At 36.2% G+C, this 21,265-nt stretch overlaps 1 protein-coding gene across 1 annotated transcript; it reads left to right on the top strand.

The window, feature by feature from the left end:
- The first annotated feature begins 421 nt into the window (after positions 1-421).
- On the top strand, positions 422-21,028 carry FU (kinase family with ARM repeat domain-containing protein). The gene is made up of 23 exons (XM_059602170.2): positions 422-608; positions 850-948; positions 1,028-1,102; positions 1,869-1,961; positions 2,091-2,165; positions 2,271-2,363; positions 3,246-3,309; positions 3,441-3,525; positions 4,883-4,955; positions 5,047-5,115; positions 5,219-5,299; positions 5,493-5,598; positions 5,681-5,833; positions 8,062-8,200; positions 14,101-14,272; positions 14,665-14,763; positions 14,841-15,380; positions 15,606-16,760; positions 17,094-17,327; positions 19,271-19,414; positions 19,627-19,707; positions 19,890-20,078; positions 20,362-21,028. Exons 2-23 carry the CDS (start codon positions 859-861, stop codon positions 20,647-20,649), a joined length of 4,098 nt encoding a protein of 1,365 aa, XP_059458153.2. The 5' UTR covers positions 422-608; positions 850-858; the 3' UTR covers positions 20,650-21,028.
- The last annotated feature ends 237 nt before the right edge of the window (positions 21,029-21,265 follow it).

The raw sequence follows: 21,265 nt of genomic DNA, 5'->3' as shown, positions 1-21,265 counted from the left end.
GGGTACAAAAAAGACGAAAATTGTTGAGGGATAGGTTACATTGACAATTTTAGAAACTTAATGGGGGACATCGCCACATTTTAAACCATGAAGGAAACTTTTCATTTTAAATTAAATGAAGAGTATCTCATTAGTGTTTTTTAGCAGAGTAAAATTATCATTTTAATTTTTTGAACAATTTTACCTCTCTAAATGGATAGAATGCTTTCATTTTAAAAGTCATCTCAATTTTAGAATGACACAAAAAAAAAAATAAAAATAGTGAGAGTTATAGAATTTTGTACAGAATAATGATGCCTGTCAGCCGTCCGATCATTATTGAGCAAACAAACGGAGGGTCATTGATCTGACTAGTCTCTGCACTAAAATGCATGCTAAAATCAACCCAACTTGCAGCTTGAAATGAAATGGGCGGGAATAAAACCACAGGGTCAGACTTCACTTTTCAAATCTCTCCCCCTCTCTGAGTATAAACTCCACATTTTCTAAGATCTCGATTCCCTTAACTTTTCTCTCTCGCCAAACACTTCTTACGCAAGAGCGAGAGAGCTCAGTCTTATCCTTCTATCGTCGACTCCCAAATATCGAAAACCTACGCTTCGGATCAGGTATTTTTCCTTCCGATCTTAATATTCCATTATTGTTTGTACGCTTAATCTTAAGCTTTTTATTTTTCATTTTATTTATTTATTTATTATTTATTTTTTTAATTTTTTAATTTTTAAAATCGGGTTGTAATGCTTGTGCAATCGTGTTTGTTGCTATATATATTCGAAGAGAAAGTAGTAGCTTGCCTTTGAATTTATCAAATGATTGTCACTCAAATCTCATGCCGCTAAGTTCTTGTAGATTTGAAAAATGGGCATCGAAAACTACCACGTGATCGAGCTTGTTGGGGAAGGTTCATTTGGGAAGGTATACAAGGGGAGGCGGAAGTACACGGGACAGGTATTTCTTCAAAATCAATAGCATCTTCGCTGAAATTATTGAAATTTTGTGTCTTAATTGTTTTTGTTACTGGTATCAGACTGTTGCAATGAAGTTCATTATGAAGCATGGGAAAAGTGAAAAGGACATTCAGAATCTAAGGCAAGAAATTGAGGTAATAGAGCCATGAATTCAGGAATTGTTTGTGCAGTGAAGGGCTTATATTTTCGTGCATTCGTTATTTAAGTTGGGATTTGGGATTATCTAGCTTCTTGTGAATCTTGCCTCGGGCTGCGCTTTGGACTTTGTTGCTTTGTGATTGAATATGGTGTCTGCTCTGATTTCTCTGTCTAACTTGCCTAGTATGTGCTGCTAAAATTCATTAACTCTGAGACTCTTATTGAACATGCTGATCTGCAAGCCAAGCATGGTGGAGTCTTGTTTGGCTTTCAATATTCTTTTCTTTTAGCCTTTTCCTAATTGTTAAAAGCAGGTGGAAGGCATTTTAGCTCCATATTTTAGGATTCTTATATAAACTTTGTTTAGATTGCATGCCTTGATTCTGAAAAAAACAACCAACCTTTGTCACATGATGATATGCTTTAATCCATCTCACTGGTGGATATTTTCGGCACAGATAACACCCCTGTAAGCTTTCTTTTATTTTTATTATTCAAGTACTTTTTGTTTTTGTTTTTGTTAATAAAACAATAGACGTGTAGACAAAGAAAGTGTGTATTGTGTAAAAGGTGGAAGAGAAACATGTGGGAGAGAATTTTGGGGTAGGGTGCAGGGCACAGTGATCCATACTAGCTTTTCCATAATTAACGATGTGGTAGTCTAGCATTATTTTAAATTTTCAATTATATATTACTCAATTTTACCTTGTTTATTTATTTTTTTTCAGCTGATTAGATATTTGATCTACCCTCATTTTGCAGATTTTAAGAAAGTTGAAGCATGAAAATATAATTGAAATGCTCGACTCATTTGAAAGCGCACAAGAGTTTTGTGTTGTCACAGAATTTGCACAAGTAATTATATCCTTCTTGATCTCTCAAAAACACATAACCAACCCATTGTATGATCTTAGAAGCATTTAAAGACATTATTCATTGTGGAAGATGTTCGGATTCATGAACTGTTGATGACTTTTCTTGCAGGGTGAACTGTTTGAGATTCTTGAGGATGACAAGTGCCTTCCAGAAGAACAAGTTCAAGCAATTGCAAAGCAATTGGTACTTTGATCCCCATGATTATTGCAGCTGGCTTAATTGATTGTTTGCTTTTCCAGTCTTCTGGTTTGCTATTATGTTCAATATGGTATTCTGTTGCATTTACAGGTGAGAGCACTGCACTACTTGCATTCAAACCGTATCATCCATCGTGACATGAAGCCACAAAACATTCTAATTGGTGCTGGGTCCGTGGTTAAGGTTGAGTAGTGAGATAATCTCAGTGCATGCTTAAGCATATCTACTTATTAAACGTGTTAACTTAATAGTTTGAAAGTTCAAAATCTGTCAAAATTTTCAAATGTGGTTCTTTTTTTTTTTTTTTTTAAAAAATAACAGAACCTTAGTACTTTGGATTGAATATATTACTGTTGGGCCTGTAAGTTCTTTGTTTTAGTAGCTCCATTACTCAGTTGTAGACATTGTTTTGGTCTTTTTCTTGGCCCCACTACAATGATTTTCTCTAGTTTTTTCTTGGTTTATCATTAGTATTAACCTGAACTGTATTTGTACTAATATTTCGGTGCAATAGAGGGCTTATTTGCTAACCCCTTCTCTTTTTCCTTTTTTCTTTTTACCCAAAAAAGGCAAAACATTAACAAACAACTTTCCTCACAAAACACTCACAACAAAAATTCAAAACTACTTTTGCCTTTAACCTTTATGTTACATCAAAACACTTTTTCAACCAAAACACAAAAAATACCTAAAAAAGCATTACCAAACACCATCGAAAACTCCCAGGATGCATGTGTAACTTACTAATAAAATAAAAGAATTTTGGACTGATTGCCTATGTACTTATTTGTTTCTTTTTCCCATGCATCGTGTGGGATTGCTAGATCCAATTTTTAGGTATATTTCATTGGTTTTATCTCTTGAATCTCTTGACACTAATTAGATTTACTTTCTTTCACCAAGATAAGTTCTGATGGTTTTGATTTCTGATTTTTCAGTTATAATATTTCTTACAGTAATATAGTTGTTATTTTCACATGTCATATTGTGTCCTGCTCTATATTAAATGTGTATTTCCTGTATTCCTTGTAGTACATAACATGTAAAATCCTGTTATTGTCACAGCTTTGTGATTTTGGGTTTGCACGTGCAATGTCCACAAATACTGTTGTTTTACGATCCATAAAAGGTTTGTCCAATTTTTTTATTGAGTTTTTGTTATCTTAATTGTTTGTTTACTGTTACTGAATTGGCTTGGGACATCCTTGAGGAATTATGTTACTCTCTTTTCATTAGCTACAACTTTTATCTGTTACTCAGGTACTCCACTGTATATGGCTCCGGAATTGGTAAGGGAGCAACCTTACAACCACACGGCTGATTTATGGTCCCTTGGAGTTATATTGTATGTAAAATCTCCTTGAATACTTTGAATTTGTTTATTACTAAGTTGATACCATGATGCAAGTGCCTTTGATTCTCTGTCATTTGATCTGTAACTTAGTTTAAGAACTTTGCTACTTTAATCTATTGCTTTGCATTCTATGCTTTATTTTACTCTACTCTTTAGTCTCATGCAGTTAATTTGTGGAGTTTGATTGTGACATAGTTAGTGGGCAGTTTAGATTATCTTCTGTCATGATTTTTATGTTCTAGAACCACCTGGGCTGTAAAAAGTGCACGTGAGGCTCCCTCATTTTGTGTCTTATTGACCAAAAGGAAACATTCAATTGCACCTGAGCTTTTGGGCTCAAGTAAGCACATATGATATGGTATAAGGCTACCAAATGAGTTTCTTGTCAACATTTGTGGTGGTTTCAAATTACATTTTTCAATGCAAATTGTTATGTTGATTTATTGGATGGGTGATTTTGCAAGACACGCTAGTTTTTTTTTTCTTTACATATTTCTCTGTAAAATATATATGCTAGAATCGGAACTACTTTTTACATTTTATGTCAAATGCTGGTTTCTTAGATGTTCATATTTTTCTCCAATCTTCAGAACATACTCAAATGTTTCCATTCAACCAGTTGATCAATTACCATTGGGCATGAGCTTTGGTTTGTGGCTACATAAGTGATGACCTTAATGCCTAGACTGATGTTTGCTACCAATGGAACTACTTTCTTCTTTGCCTGCCAAAAACCAAAAAAAGAGCCTATTTTTCCCTCTCACGATGTCACAATTTGTTCATAACAGAATATTTTGAGTAATGAATAGAACTGAAAGAGGAAGGCTTGCAGAGGTTAATTGCCCTGTCTCTAGGATTCTCTTTATTCAATAAATAGTTATGATGAATGTAAAATGCTAAATTTGGGTTACTCTACCCTTACAAGTTCTTAGTGGACCTTTCAAATGCTGTAAAAAGCAGCTGTTGATCACTTCAACATAGATGTCATTGCAATGTCCATAGTAGTGCAGTCTTGTGATCCACAAGCCGGAATGGTTATCTAAAGTCTAGCAGCTGTTGAAGTCTTCCTTTTAAATGCATTCTTAAACTTTCATTCCGTGGCAGTAAATTGTTATTTCGTTTTCTTTTGAGGAATTTCTTCTTGATTGTGGATCTCACGTAAACATCCCCTGTTAACTTATTTGTTCAAGAAAATTAAACACTAGAAAAGAACAAATTAACTCTTCTGGTAAAAAAATCCGTATACTTGTTTTCTTAATCTCAAATGTCACCATAACCTGCTTCAGTATTCATTCCTTTCTCTTTGATGTTCATCTTGAATTTGACCACTTTTTAATGGACACAACAGGTACGAGTTATTTGTTGGCCAACCTCCATTTTATACAAATTCTGTATATGCACTCATCAGGCATATTGTTAAGGTACATTGGCTCAAACATCATATGAGTTTTGTTTGTTTAAGCTTATTATACTTTATAAAGCTACAAGCTAATATTAAATGCTACATTCCAGGATCCAGTTAAATATCCTGACAGCATGAGTCAAAATTTCAAAAGCTTTTTGAGGGGTTTGCTTAATAAGGTTGTTTTATTGTTGAATCGCATGAATTATTTTGATTACTAATTGAACTTTAATTTGTAGTGACATCAAAATTATAAATGTTCTTGCACTTTCTGAGAGACAGGTACCACAAAATCGACTAACTTGGCCTGCTCTTCTTGAACACCCATTTGTTAAAGAAACTTCAGACGAAATGGAGGCTAGGGTAATGATATATCACTCTTACATTTTTAAATATCAGAATCTAGACAAGAGGTACAAAACTGGTGTTATTATAATCTGGCAAAGACTTCTTTTGGTTCCTTTTATTTTTTAGGTTGTATCATTTTAGAATTTTAATCTTATGTTCTTAGCCATGGATTTCTAGAAATTTTTAGTATCTGGTGATCCTTTTCCAGGAAATGCGTGCTGTGACTGCTGCAGCCAGAGGATGTGATGCAGCATGGAGGGGTGAAGGGAACACCATTCAAAAATCACCAAGTTTGATTGTTTCCAGTCCTGGGGGTGAGGCCTCCTCCATATTTAGGATATTTAATTGTTTTTTTCATTTTTGTACACTTCAGCATTAATTATTACTGCATCATAGGTAAAAGCAACTCGCTAGCTGCTTTTGAGAGCAATAATGGTCCAAGCGTTCAGAGTAATGCTCAATTAAATATTCCAAAGTCAGCTACAGGCAATACTTCACCATGTGAGGAGTTCTCCGGGTTTGCATGTCCTAATGATTTTAAACAGTCAGGTAAACAAGATTATTTGTGTTTATTTGTTGTATGATTGTTCTAGGACAGAAATTCAGTTGTATGCTTGAAGGAATAGGGTATGGTTCTCTGCTAGCACAAGCTATCAAGTTTCTCCATCATCTGTATGTCATAAATGTGCTAGGTGGACAATTTAAATTCTTTTTTATCCGAGGCCCCTTTTTGGTTAATATGGTATTATAGATCAAATTTTTTTAACTCCTTGGTCAATTTTTTTTAATTGCTCATATTGTATTCAAACTTCCATATGCTCATAATGTCTTTATTAGCTTATTTCATATGCTAAGTTAGTAATATTACTAGGTTGGATCTAGTTTTAACCTGTACCTATTGAAAATACCAAGATATGATTTGATGTTTATACCCTCCTATTCCTTTCTTGCTCACCCCAAAAAGCGGAAAATTCAAAAGTAGTCCCTTGGTTTTTGCCCGATTATAAATCACTATATAAGTTTCTATTTTTGCAATTAACTTGGTAGGTTTTCTTTGATTTTCAAATTTCTCATTTCAGTACTATTCCATCAACTTTTCTACTGGAACTCTTAAATTTCAATTAGACTCTGAAAAAGTAAAAGTTCCAGAAAAAAGGGAAATAGTCCCATTCCCTCCACGCCCTAAGTTTTGACCCTGGACATGAGTTTCCAATTTTGGAAAGAAAGGATTTGAGTTTTGATCATGTGACAAGTAAAGTTCTTTTGTCAATTTTTTTGTTAAGCTTTTAGCGGTAAAGTACCAATTAGCATCTCCTCCGCGTAAGACTAATGAAATTGTGCCATATGTATTAACAATCCATGTTATCATGCCACTTATGCCTGGAAATAAAAAAAAAACCAAAAAGGAAAAAAGAAAATAATAAAAGAAAAGTTGAAAAAAAGAAGAAAGGATGGCTCCAACCTCCACCTCCCTTGTGGGGGGTGAAGGGCTACCCCTCTACAAGTGTGGATGAGGTGGCTTGACCCCCACTATTAGGGGTGGCCGTGTGAGCCACCCCCACTGCTAGAATTGGTCATGTGAGCCACCCCCTAGCAATGCGGGTGGCTCGTGTAGCCATCCCCATTCGTCATTGCTGAGGGGTGGTTGTGCGAGTCATCCCTTTTATTGAGAGAGGGGCCACTCTAACCACTTCTTGCCTTGGGGTGGGCCGTATAAGTCACCCCCACTTCGTTGTGGGGTAGGCCATTCTAGCCACTTCCAGCATTGGGGGTGGCCGCAAAAAGCTACTCCCATTGTTATGTTGTGGTTGCCCCCCCTTTTGCGAGGGTGGAGGGGTGGCTCTAGTTCCCTCCACCCCAACAGAGGGTGATGGTGGAGGTGACTGCAAGGGTGGAGCCACTTTATTTTTTCAACTTTTCTTTTATTGTATTTTTTAATTTACGAGCATACGTGGCACAATGACATGACTTTTAATGCACATGGCACGATTTTGTTGCTCTTATGTTAAGATGTTAGTAGGCCTTTAAACTGTTGAAACTCAACGGAAGGACCTATTTGTCACATAGTCAAGACTTAGATCCTTAACTATCAAAATTAGAAACTCAGGGTTTGTTTAGTAACCTTTTCAAAAACTTTGTGTGCTTCTCAAATGCTAAAAACTCTTATCAAATATCATTTATCCAAACATATTTTCAAATGTGTCCCCGACCACTAGCATACTATTTAGAACAATTATCATAAACGTCTAGCGGCTTGCATGCCATGAACTTTTAGATAGTCCTATGGTGGTCGCCATGAACTTCGAGCAACCATGCGGTGGCAGCCATGAACTTTTGGCGGCCTTGTAGCATCCACCATGAACTTTCAGCAACCTTGCGATGGCCGGCCGAACTTTTGATGGCCTTGCGATGGCTGCTAGTTGCAAAACTAAGTGAAATATCTCCATAAGTATATTCCTTTGTTACACGAAACTGGCAAATGAATTGTCATAATTGAAAACCTAAAGACTACATTGAAATAGCATGAAAACTTTCAGTTTAAATTTGATTTTTTTTCAAATATTGATTTAAATAATTAAATTCATCATCTTATTAGTTTAGTTTTAAGATAATTAATAATTTAACATGATACAAAGCAAAACTCTTAATTTCGAACCCTAACTAAGCAAGCATAAACTATATGCTAGGCAAAACTCAACACACAAGTGTTCCCTATAATTGTCCTATATTGCAATTGTATAATTTAGTCAGCTTCTTTAGTTATGAATTTTCTTCAGGTTGCCAAACATTGAACACATTGGAAAACAACTCCCGCACAGTCAAGGGTGCTCAGATAATTGGTCAAGATAATGAGGCATTAGCAAATGTTTTGCTACCATTGAAAAGATGGTCTACAGGATCTCAAAATCCTTGCAGGTAAATTGGATGACGTGCATCCGTAGCATTTATTTACTTGAGATCCTTGCAGGTAAATTGGATCCCTAGCATTTATTTACTTTTTGTATGTCCAATGCTAATTTATTTGCATGAAATATTAGGTTTGAAAAAACTTCTTGCTTAGTCTTTTTTCAAGTTATTTCAAGCCCCATGCTGAACTTTCGATGTGAGGCATTTCTTTTGTCTTACTTCAAAACATTTATCATCATTAGACAATAAATATGTTATCCTTGTTTGTTCTGCATTGCGTACTAAGGTAATGCATTTTGGTGTAGCATATAAATTTTATAAGAGCTTGTTGTAATTGCATATAGTAGTATTTTTATTAAATATATTGACATCATGTCAATCATTCTTTTTGTTTTTTTCTCCTTAGTTTTGATGGTTGCGTAACTTATTATGTAACACCCACATGGATAAATGCAATATCCTACATAATCCAAGTGGCACTAGGACTATTTTCTTATTAAGAGCGTATCAGAAGTACTATATATATATTAAACCAAATTAAACTATAAACTTGTAAAGATAATACTGGAGCACTAATTGGAACATAAGCACAAGTTATACACAAATGATGTATAACATATTCAGTTTACTATTTTACATCACACTATTTATTATCGCATAGAAACTTTGTACATAACCAAAAGCCGCCATGGCCAATTAAACTCAAACCTGATCCAAGCTCCACAAAAGTCTCGCCTAGGCCTCAAAATCATCAGTCTCTACTGAAATCCTATGGATTGAAGTCCTTCGCTTCTTCCGCGTCCTAAGCAGGTATGGTTGTAAAAGTAAACAATTTTATGGGTAAAACTATGAGTCTACAGCTTAGTAACTAAAAACACCCAATCAATACTGTGTGTGTGACATAAGTCCCTTTTTGCTTTATTAAAATTTCTCTCTTTGTTTATCAGTCATTTAGGTACAACCTATTTCTCCCAAAAATCAATGTAAAACTTTTCTTTAAAGATAAATACATAGGTTTCATACAATTCAATGCAACAATATGCTTTCGCAGAAACGTTAGAGATCCTTTTTTCTCAAAAATCAAAACGAGAGACTTTCTATTCAGTTGAAATCCCAAAACTGAAACTCAATGCTAATTTCAACACTACATATTTCAATAAACATAAAAACACAAACATGTACGTATAGATAATGATCAATTCATTTGTTGGCAAATAATAATAAGAAACATAATGAAGTCAAAACATGCTCAAAAACAGTATATACACACTCTAAATTACTGTAACCTTTCCTTTTTATCTGGGTTCTATTACATCACTTTTCTCATTTTTTTACCAGTCTTTCTCGTGGCTTGTGTCGAACTCACTATCTTGTTCGACCTAGAATGTTGAATGAGCTCCCCCATTCAACCTAAGGGCATCAGGCGTACCACCCTGTTCAACCTAGGGCATGTTGAGCATACCACCATTGTCAATTTAGGGTTGTCAAGCGTATCACCCCACACAACTTAGGGTTGTTGAGTATGCCACCTTGCTCAACCTAGGGCTGTTGAGCGTACCACGTCGCTTAACCTAGGGTTGTCAAGTATACTACCCTGCTCAACCTAGGGCTGCTTTGGGCCAACTTTTGTGCTTAAACACTTTTACTACTCTTTTCTTTCTCATAAAATGTTCTTTGAAAGATTGGTCTTTTCATTTTACTTTCTACTTGTTGAAGCACATTTCTTTCCGGTTACTAGTAGTTTAGGTTTATCTAAACTCTAGAGATAATTATCCAATGTATTCAGACCTAAACTCTAGAGATAGTTATCCAATGGATAATATGATAGGAGTTAGGAGTTCTATCTAATCTCTAGAATATTTATCCAATGCATGGTGGAGAAACATGCTGGAAATTCTGATCAAATATGGAATAACACCTAGGAGCTATGTGCCCTTGTTTACCACATATCTGACAGATGTGGCGTGGTGCAGCATTGCTGTTGTTGGAGAAGAAGGATCCCCGAGCACGGCTTGGAGAGAAGTTACCACGACCTCGAGAGCCACCACGGCCTCCAAAATAGGATCCACGTCCACGGAACCCACGGCCATGATTGGAAGAGCCATGAACAGTAAAGTGAACTGCTGGTTGTGAGGCATCAATGGATGAGAGTTCTTGTTCCAGCCGAGTTTCATGTGCCAATAGATGGCCATAGACATCTTCAAGGGAGATGGGATCAACCCGTGCGGTGACTGAGGTCACAAAGGTATGATAATTGGGGCCCAGGCCAGCAAGTAGGAATGAGACGGCTTTCAAAATCGTTGAGTGGCTGTCCAGCAGCAGCCAATGTGTCACTTATGGCCTTAATTTTCTGAAAATATTCTGTGATGGTGGAGTTACCTTTCTTGGCAGTGGCTAATTGAAAGTGGATTTGCATCACCCTAGCACGTGATTGAGAAGCAAACATGGAGACTAAAGTTGTCCATAAATCATAGGCCGTTGCACACCCCACGACGTGTACTACATAGGAGTCCGAGAGGGTGGAGATAAGTATACTAAGGATCATCTGATCCCTCTGAGCCCATGTGAGGAACTCAAGGTTGAGAACGGTGTCTGGAGCACCTTCTTCTATGCTCATGTTGGAAATCATCTTAGGTGGAGGAAGAGATGATCCATCCACAAAGCAATAGGCATCCTGACCTTTAAGATAGGCCAAGATCTGAGTACGCCATGACATGAAGTTGTCTTTGGCCAGTCGAATATGAAGTGAATAATTCATATTTAGAATTGTGAAGACCACGGTTGGGTTGTTGTTGGCTGGCTGGTTTGGGGTGAGATTGGTTGAGCATGTTGATTTAGAAGATGACGATGTGGAAGACATTAGCAAAAGACATTAGTCTATAAGGGGCTCTGATACCATATAAGAACACACAAACCTATGATTGAATTTGTAATCACCGTAATATTTATTCACGGTGTTCATTGCTATATATATATAGATTTACAAGATGTAGAGATTACATAGAACTCCTACTTCCTATCCTATAATACATTGGATAACTATTCTAGAGATTAGATAGAACTCCTAACTCCTATCATATTATCCATTGGATAACTATCTCTAGAGTTTAGATAGACCTAAACTACTAGTAACCGGAATACATTGGGTAATTATCTCTAGAGTGTAGATAAACCTAAACTACTAGTAACCGGATAGGAATGTGCTTCAACACTACTAATACCTTTATGTTCTTAGCAACATTTTTCCTTAAGTTCGGCATACCCAAAACTATGCCGAATAAGACAAACTCTAGACAAACTTTACCAACTTGAAATCTCTGTACATCTCAAATTTGAATCTCTAATCACAACAGCATAATTACCTTGACTTTCCATTCCTGCAAGCACTACAAAAACTATAAAATAGTGAGTCAATTGATTCCCGATAATATAAATCATTGTTCAAGCATTTATATCAAAGGCCAGACATTTTATAAAACAACAAAGATCTATATTATTGAATATTAATATCACTCTCAGTAAGTAAGAATACTTACAGTGGGTTACAGGAATGAATCATCAAAGGTAATTACTTGTTGAAACTCATTTTGCTGCAATTGATCATTACCCATAAATTTCCCAAACATTGACTCTCTCTCTCTCTCTCGCCCAAACTCTCTTTCTTGCCTTCTCTCCCTCAATCTCCTTCTCTGATTATCTCAATCTCTCTATGTGGTTATAAAGGAAAAGAAAGATTAAAATATTGAAAGTGGGTAGGGAGTTGTATGTGTGTGAGAGGAGGAAGGTTAAAAGAGAGAAAGAAATAGGAAGTGGGTTGGATTTCACTCCAATTTATTAAAAACAAATCTAATAAAATCCAAACTTCCATTAATAACTTGAATCCAACGAATATCACTCAAAACACATTAAATCAATCATCAATTATCACAATCATACTCCAAATTATCATCATATCTCATAAATCACCCAATAAAATAATCAAGATATAATCTCTCATATAAAATCAACATCATGATATAATAACCTCAAATCAATATTCATTCCAATAATATTCATAAGATCTAATAAATTTCTCTAGAATAAATATCATTACCTAATATCATCAAATAAATATCTTTAAAATAAGACTTTTAAATCTGGGGCGCTACAATTACAACCGTAAAATCTTTCATTTTTCAATTCTAACAACTTTAAACTTCCACAACAACAGTTTACAACACTGAATCCTAACTTCAGCTTATTAAACCCTAAACCACTCACGTAGAGACTGACACGTGGAGATGCCATCTTGGTTGAACGAGTCTTATACTCAGTCAATTGAGCTCCCTTTATTTCAAAATCTCAGCCGTTCGATCTCATCTTTGGTGCGCCGTCCATGACACGTGGTGATCCTCTTTCGGTTGAACATGACCCAATGTTGGTCAATCTAGAGTACCCAAAACTCAAATCACAATCGTTCATTTTCCTGCGCGGTCAATCAAGACCCATTCTCAATCAACTGAGATTACACAGTTTTTTAAATTCTTTTTTAAGTTTTAACTTATATTTTATTTCCTTTTGATCTAATAGCTACGGCCCTCACCGTATCAAATCTAATTTCACCAAGACACATAATTTCCAAACATCTAATTCTTTAGCTTTATTTATTTCGAATGTTACATCTTCTGTTCTTCACTTTCATACCATGGTCCCCATAAGATGGTTTGGAAACGAGAGAACAATCTATGTACTAAGCAGTGAACAGTGTTGTGGGTGAAAGCAACAACCAAGACTATTGGTAGTCCTGAGGGAACTGCATCCTCCTATGTTAGTAGTACTGATCACTAATTGTGGCGCTTTGCAAGGGCCTCTTTTCTCCTCCCTTTTCTGTGGTCTGGACCCCCACAAAGGGGGAGGGAGATGACTGAACATATCAGCCATTGGTGGGAAGTTTCCATTAGCCATGTATGAAAAAGACCAAAAAAAAGTAAGAATTTGGAGGACTATTAATGAATACAGCAATCAGATGAGAAAAGGAGTATTCCTATATTGGTGGATGTTATAAAAGAATCAGACACCTTTAAGACGTATTTCAAACTTCCGCACATCCCTGTAACCGAGGGCAATTCCTATAATCCTAACCCAAAGCCTACCGTGGACATTTTAGATAATAATGTGAGATATTGAAGTGCCTTTTCGTTGCAATAGAATTTTCAATGATACACATAACTACAATATGTATTTTTTTTTGATAAGTAAAAGTGTATATATCAAAAACCCAGAAGGGCACAACATAATACAAATGGGTATAGAGCGTCAAGCTCACAAGTAGGCCCCAAAAGACCCAACTATAACTCGAGCAACATAACTACAATATTGCGAGCATTTTAGCTGAATAGCGCAACCCCGGTGAGCATTAAATAAACTGAATACAAGATTCTTATGATATTTGCATTTAATGCTCTAATATCAAAGCAATGGTATAATCTTACAGAAAAAAAATCTTATGAATGATGGGCATCTAAACTTGCTTTGAAACCATTTACTGGCAGTTGGATTATGTATTGTCATGTACACAGATGTGAAAGGTGGTATTGCTTACTTGCGTAGAAAAGGATGTTTGGAGACCTTAAAAGCAAGAGGCAGAATGATTCTGGAAAGTAGAAGTGTATCTTGGTTGGACTTGGTTTTGCAGCTGTTTCAAGATGCACTATCATTATGTTGCATGTACCAAGGACCAAGTTAGCAAAAATTCTGCAAAAAATTGGATATATCTTTTTGCTATAATGCTACTCCATCATATAACCGACAATATTTCACCTCATTGCATTGTGTCAAGAATATCTTAAAGTACTATGTTAGTTGGTTAGTGTATTTTTTATTCATGTACATTTACTTGTAAGATTTGAAGGCTTGTCAAAAACATGCAGGGATCAAGATGTTATTAGTTCAAATCAGTCGCTCAGAATTCTGTCAAACCTAGTTGCAGCTGGTGCCATCCATTCTAGTGGGCTACCTGATGAAATAATACGTGAACTTCTAGTTTTCACTGGCATTGTTGTCAGCTTGAAATCCTCTGAATTTAATGATTTAATAGCAAAGGTTTGTCCATGCTATATTTAATTTAGAAATTTCTGGCTTTTCATTCATAATATATTTCATCTGCAGTCTAATATTCATGAACGTGGCAATATTACCAGTCTGATGCAAAATATTCTGAATATTTCACGGAGAATGCTTGCTCCTTTTCCCAAATGTATTATCATTTACGATTTACTTAAATATATTTTATTGGCTCTCTCTCCAAGTTCAAACATGATATTGCTGCAGATTTTTATCGTTATATATGTAAAATTTGAGGATAATGCGTCTCATAGTTTTGAAATGATGGAGAGGTGAATAAGTTCACTATATGAAAATCCTTTATCTATGGTGAGCTCCTCTTTATTTTGCGATATACTGTCTGATGCAACTACGATTGCTTGCTTTTGCAGAGTTTCTCAATGATCAAAATGCTGCTAGATTATTGTGGAAGTGGCATTGCAAGTTCATATTTCAGGCACTGGGTTGCATTATCTGAGATTTTTTCACAGGTCATATTCTTTTTATGTTACATACTGTTCTCCAGCAACAATTTGCTTCCAGCTTTCTCATCTTGTTGACCATATAGGTTGTTGGTTGCAATGAAGATACATGTGGAAGAGTTCTGTATGAGTCCAGTGCTTGCATTACAATCATGTTATCCAGAATTGCTCAGGGTCTTAAGGCATCTCATGTGAGTTCAGTTCCTGAGGCAGTTTCTGCTGTTGATGAAACACTGAAAAGAATATTGGATCATGCTAAAACATCTGGCTTGGTGGATCATTTGTGTCTATGCTTAGCAAATTCAGGCTCGAGCCTCATTTCAGGATCTTCAAGTATGTTGCGTGCTGCCTGTGAAGCATGTAGGGCTATTTGGTCGCTGATAGATGCACTGGAAACGCTTTCAATTAAAGAAAGTCCCCTTTTATTTCCATTACATGCTTTGCGAAGTCATTCATTAGTTCGACTTGGCACAAGGGACCATGAACGGGGCTCATTGGTTGGTGCGGAATCAGCAAAAGTTGTTGATGTGGTGACAAGAGCATTTGTTACATCAAAAGCAGTACAAGTTGCTATTTACTATTGCCTTCATCAACGTTTTGAGGCTGCAATGTCTGCTGGCATTCAGGTGTTTTGTCTTTCATCTCTAATATTTGAGTTTTCTTCTGTACGCGTAACATACCCAATAAAACAGCCAGTTATATGGCCTTTAATCATTTCAAAGAACCAAAGGCAGCTGTTTTTTTTTTTTTTTTTTTTCCTGCCAGTGCCTAAATATTTTTGTTTGCATCATGTTTCATAATTGTAGACCCATTTAGCTTAAGACCTAATACAATTTCTGTTCCTGTTTCAGCTCTTGTCTAGGTGCTGCCTACGTAGTGGACTTGTTCCAGTTGTTCTATGTGGACTTCCCAGTTCCCTACCTGTAACTACGGTTGTCAGTGGGGGAGGGGATCGCACTATTGTCTCAGAGATATTCTCTATATTATCTTTGTGCGCTTCATCTACAAATAAAGATCCACAAACAGGCGAAGCAAATAACTTGAAGTGTAAAATAACCAATCCTTCTTCCTTGGTTCTTCATTCATGCCTCATCCTTGCAACAGTTGCTCAATGTTTGAAGTCAACTGGAAGAAATTCTCCACTATTTATGCTTACAACCTCCCCAAAGAAGCAGCTTTCTCGACTTTCAGTGCTTGCACATCATTCTTCTGATGATAGAATGAACACTTCATTTCAACCCCATAGTGCGTCAGCTATGTTGGCTCTTGCATCCATTCTATCCCTTGAAGTGGGTGCTTCTGTTGAATCTTCGGTCTCTGAAATTGCAGTGCCTTTGATTCCTCGAACTGCCACACTTTGTGATCATCTCAAGATTCATTCTGTTAATGAAACTGAAGTAGATCCCAGTTACCCAAATGGTGTTCTCTCTTATTGGCATGGCCTTAGAGATGGATGTGTTGGTTTGCTGGAGTTCCGACTCAAGTGGGGAGGACCATTAGCTGTTCAACAGTTGTGTGCAAGTGGCATCCCTCTGCTTCTTGTTGATTTGTTAGCCAACAACCATTCAAATGCTTCTCAACGATCTGACAGCACAAAAGATCGAGTTGGGCTATCCCCTATTGGGGTTGTATGGACAGTTTCATCAATATGTCACTGCCTTTCAGGTGGAGCTTTAACTTTTCGTCAGATTTTGGTTAGGAGTGAACACATCAAGCTTGTCTCTGACTTGATTTCTGATGTGCATCTCAAACTTGTAAAGTCCTGGGGTGGGCCTGGTGGAGGGAAGGATGGTATCAGAAACACTATAAATGCTGTAGTAGATCTCTTAGCATTTCCTTTTGTTGCTGTACAGAATGGTCCTGGCTTGCCATCTGCCACTGCTTCTGTAAACAGTGGGTTCCTTCTCAACATGGCTTCACCAGGTGGGAAAGTATGCATCGAAGACAGGGACATGGTGAAAACAATTGAGGAAGACATGGGAAAGTACATTAAAATCCTTCTGGAGGTTAGATCTTCTTTCCCTTCATTTTGGGGTCAGTGGCCTGGGAGGAGGGAGGGGTTTTGTGTTTTCTTTATCTTTTGGAACATGAGTTTTTGAGATTATCTGGTGGATTATTTTTCAACTATGCTCTGTGCATTGGATGTGCTACTCATGTTTATTATGACTTTTTATCAGTCAAAAGATGATGTGCATAACTATCGGACATAGGCACTAATGACATGGTTTATATTTCTATTATTCTTTAAGAATGAATAATTCATTAATATGATGGATCATAAGACCATGCTGGTACAAAGAGACCTATGTTTCTCATTCAGCTTCTTCTGAAGTTTTCAGGTCAGAGTATCAATTCTTATACTTCGATGCTTGGAACATGTGGAGTTAAAAGATTTGGGAAGGCCTGTTGCCTTTCTCGCTAAAATGATTGGTCATCGACCTTTGGCAGTTCAACTTGTTGAGAATGGCTTGTGGGATCCAAATAAGATGAGAAAGCTGCTTGATAGCTCATGCCCGAGAGAAGTTACTCTGGATACTTTGATGATACTTTCTGATCTAGCCCGCATGGATAAGGTCAGATTTTATTTCCTTCAAAATGTCCTAGCCTGCATGGATGTGTTGACTTACGTTTTCTGTTTTACTGTTTAAGTTAGTTTCTGATCGGTGCATGCCCCAACAATGTGCCATGGAGGGAATCTCTGCCCTCCTATGGAGCATGAATACTTCTAAAGAAATGTTGTATCATGCTTTCTATCACATTAACTGTTTTTTTTTTTTTTTTCATTCACCCATGATATTTTCTTGGCACACACTAGTCCTTGCTCCTTTTTCCACATCTTAAAACTCCTACTCGCTTATTCCTTCCTAACTGCAACTTATTATGTAGTCTGACGGATAGTTGGTATGTTAAGAAGAATGCGTGATGAGTTGGCAGAGTTGTCGAAAGTCGCTTTTAAAAATATACTTCGTATACTTTTTTTAAATCCTTAGTAAAAACCTTTTCTCAATTATGTTGCAAGTATTATAAAGAGCAAACTCATCCACAATTCATGATAAATTATCAATATTGCCACAGGTTTAGTTACGGATGCATGCAAAAAGTTATTGAATACTTTAGATGGTAGACTGCGTTACTTACAATGCACGTAAAATCACATTTAATACTTCAGCCGGTAAAAGGATTTACTTACTAGTTTTGCTCAAACATTTGTTAACGTGTACACTGTATCACTTGCCCAATGGCAACACATCATGCTCATTAGTTAGAATTCTCATTCTTTGAAAACCCTAACATTTCACCAAGACTTCAAAACAACCTCCTTTCTCCAAAAAGTCCTTTATTATTATTTTATTTTTATTTTTTATAATTTCAACACTATCTCAAATCAAGACATTTTTGTGATTGTCTCGTCCAGACAACTAGCGACTTATCACTGACACATTCTATGACTTTCCTCTTTCGAATGTTTTGCGACCGAGCATCGAACGAAACATTTTATTATTATCTTGTTCGAACAAGAATTTCCTGTCTTGAAATTTTTAACATAAAAATCATTCTGAACCCAAAGGTTTTCATCACCACTTTCATATCATATAAAGCAAAATCAACTGACATGCATTCCAAAACATCCAATGTGCTATCAAAATTTAGTTATTTGAATCAAAAGCCTAGTTTCCCGCACTATATACTATTTAATGATTCTAATAAGAACTTTAAGGGGTTGGTCCAAGTGGTGAAGGCTTTGGTCTTGAGGGTTTGTTCCCTTCAAGGTCCAATATTCAACACCTCATAGGTGCAAACAATCCCTTGGGGCCATATCCCCTTGTGAAAAGCCAGTGATTTAACCAGTTCCTTGTAGGAAAATTTTTGAGGGTGCGGTGCACGGGACTGGGGTTTACTCTACAAGAGTGGGTCTAAATAGCCCTGCCTTGGAGAGGTTTCCTGACATAAAAAAATAACAATAATAAATAAATAAATAAAATTATGTATCATAACCCCTAATGTGCAAACATATTCAACATTTAATTGACAGAAGCTAACCACGACATATGACAAGAGAGCTCCAATCACATTTTCGAATTCTAGAGTTTCTTTCCTATACAATAATGTCATAACCATGTGATCATACAAAGGGGAAGTGATGCTAATAGAAGTTTTGCTTTATCTTCTTGTTTAAGTTTTACTCCAAAGTTTAACAAATGTGTATTCAATATGTTAAACTTGTTCAATTGCTTAAGCAAATTTGTATTTTCCTCCATATAACTGCTTCTTTACATACAACTTATTCGTTAATTTTTTGGTCATAGACACTTTCTAATTTATACCAAATTGTCTTAGCCTTTTCTTCATTAATCACATTATGAATAACTTTATTTTACAAATCATTTCTACTAAAATGATTAACTAATCTTCTGGCTTTGGTTGCTCCTCTAAAAGTGTAATGGACAAACCGTTAGTCAATAGTATTGGATTTTACTTACCCTCCTTATATTAGTTTGAATTTTGTGGTGTCTAGGGATTCTACGAGTACATCGATCAAGCTTCTGTGTTGGAGTTATTGAAGGATTTTCTTACCCACGAAGATCCCAATGTCCGGGCAAAGGCTTGCAGTGCTCTAGGCAACATGTGTCGGCATAGTTCCTACTTCTATAGTTCACTAGTAAGTAATGAACTATATAATGCTTTTCAATATGCTAAACCTCAATGAAATATTTGTCCTTAAATTTTGTCAACATGTGATGAAATTATTATTATTATTATTATTATTATTTTTTCTGGATTGTTGATAAGAGAATTTTTATTTATTTTTTATTGACACTTGAAAGTATCGTTTGCCACTAGATTAATTGTGTGTTTTCTTTCAACATCTAGTCAAGGCATCAAATTATTGGTCTCCTCATCGATCGTTGTGATGATCCAGACAAACGCACGCGAAAATTTGCATGCTTTGCTGTAAGTTCTGATCCAATTTACTGACACTTTACTTCAAACATAGTTGCCCTAGAATATAACAACCTCTTCATTATCCTGTGAAGAAGTTTCTGGCATAATTCATTCATCTTCTTCTTATGAGCGAAATGATGAACGTGTGTCCTTAAAGATATAAGGCTAATCTAGTGTATCTTTATCTTAAGATTGGAAATGCTGCCTACCATAGTGAGACACTGTATGAAGAGCTTAGGAGATCCATTCCTCAACTGGCGAAATTGCTGCTATCAGCAGAGGAAGATAAGACTAAAGCCAATGCCGCCGGTGCACTAAGTAATCTTGTTCGCAACTCCAACAAGCTTTGTGAAGATATAGTCACTAACGGAGCCATGCAGGTTTGTGGACACGCTGCATTGCCACTTCATATGTTACATTATGCATGCAAGTTTCAAATAGGGTCAATAAACTCAATTTAATTCCTAGAACTTGAAATTGTAAATTATTACATGGTCTGAAACTTTACTGATGCGGCAGATCTGGTAATATTTTCTTTAGAAGAAAACATAAAGATGATAAACTAACAATTAGACATTCGCCCTGTATGGCATACCAAAGCATTTTTGTTTTTGTTCTATATCTGAAATTTTGAATATAATGCGAGTGGGTTTTCTTCTGCAGGCTTTACTAAAGTTAGTAGCTGACTGTGCTGTAGTGGCCCTGAACCCAACTAGAAAAGATGCTGTAAATGAGTCACCATTAAAAATAGCTCTTTTCTCGTTGGCAAAGATGTGTTCACACCCTCCTTGCAGACAGTTCCTTAGTTCATCGGAGTTGTTTCCGGTGATCGGACGGCTTCGACAGTCTCCAGAATCAACAATTGCGCAGTATGCTTCGGTTATTATCAACAAAGTCTCTGATGCTCGAGGACCCAGAGAGAGCATGATATCCAGTAATCAATTACAGTGATTGCCGGATAACACCATTGAAGTCTGATTAAAATACAATGTGAAGAAGCTGGCATGCCGCAAACTGCTCTGTAGTGGATGCTGTAAAAAGTAATCCTTTGTATGTATTGCTTGTATATGCATTAATGGTTCAATCTGCAAACTTTAGCTGGTTGTTTATATTGTTTTATAGTCATTTGTGTATTTCTTTTTTCTTAATTTTGGATGGAAAGAGGGGAGTGTTTGCCCATGTAACACTCCTACCTTAAATTTCAGCTTAGCTTATAGGTTATAGCCTTTGGTGATGGTCTTTAGAGGTGCAGGCCCGATTAATTGGGCCTAAAATAACCTAGTAAAATTGTTCAAAGGCTTATGAATGAATTTATATATTGTTGAAATTTCATCCTTTTTTTTTTCCTGTGATTTTTGTAAACTTCAATTGAACTAAAACGTTAAGGGGTGTCACCTTATTTTGGCTTCTAAAGGTCCACAACTGTTATTAGATCTAACTTCTATGTTAGAGTTGGAGTCGGTGTAGACTTTGGAGTTGCCTTTGACGTAGACTTCTGCATTGTATAAACTTGATCTTCAACAACCACCAAAAATAGTAGTCAAACCAAAAAAAGTTTCTTTGGTTT

The sequence above is a fragment of the Corylus avellana genome, chromosome 6, assembly GCF_965113065.1.
Source record: "Corylus avellana chromosome 6, dhCorAvel1.hap1.2, whole genome shotgun sequence".
NCBI classification, from domain to species: Eukaryota; Viridiplantae; Streptophyta; class Magnoliopsida; order Fagales; family Betulaceae; genus Corylus; species Corylus avellana.
Note: the sequence above shows the minus strand (reverse complement) of the source record. Positions and strands in the feature narration are given on the sequence as shown.

What these genes read in the sequence shown, in the direction of transcription:
- FU (XM_059602170.2), top strand. Translation starts at nt 859, where the DNA reads ATGGGCATCGAAAACTACCACGTGATCGAGCTTGTTGGGGAAGGTTCA. An exon ending in TGTTTTACGATCCATAAAAG is followed by an intron (nt 3,310 to 3,440) that starts GTTTGTCCAATT and finishes TCTGTTACTCAG; the next exon opens with GTACTCCACTGTATATGGCT. An exon ending in CCTACTTCTATAGTTCACTA is followed by an intron (nt 19,415 to 19,626) that starts GTAAGTAATGAA and finishes TTCAACATCTAG; the next exon opens with TCAAGGCATCAAATTATTGG.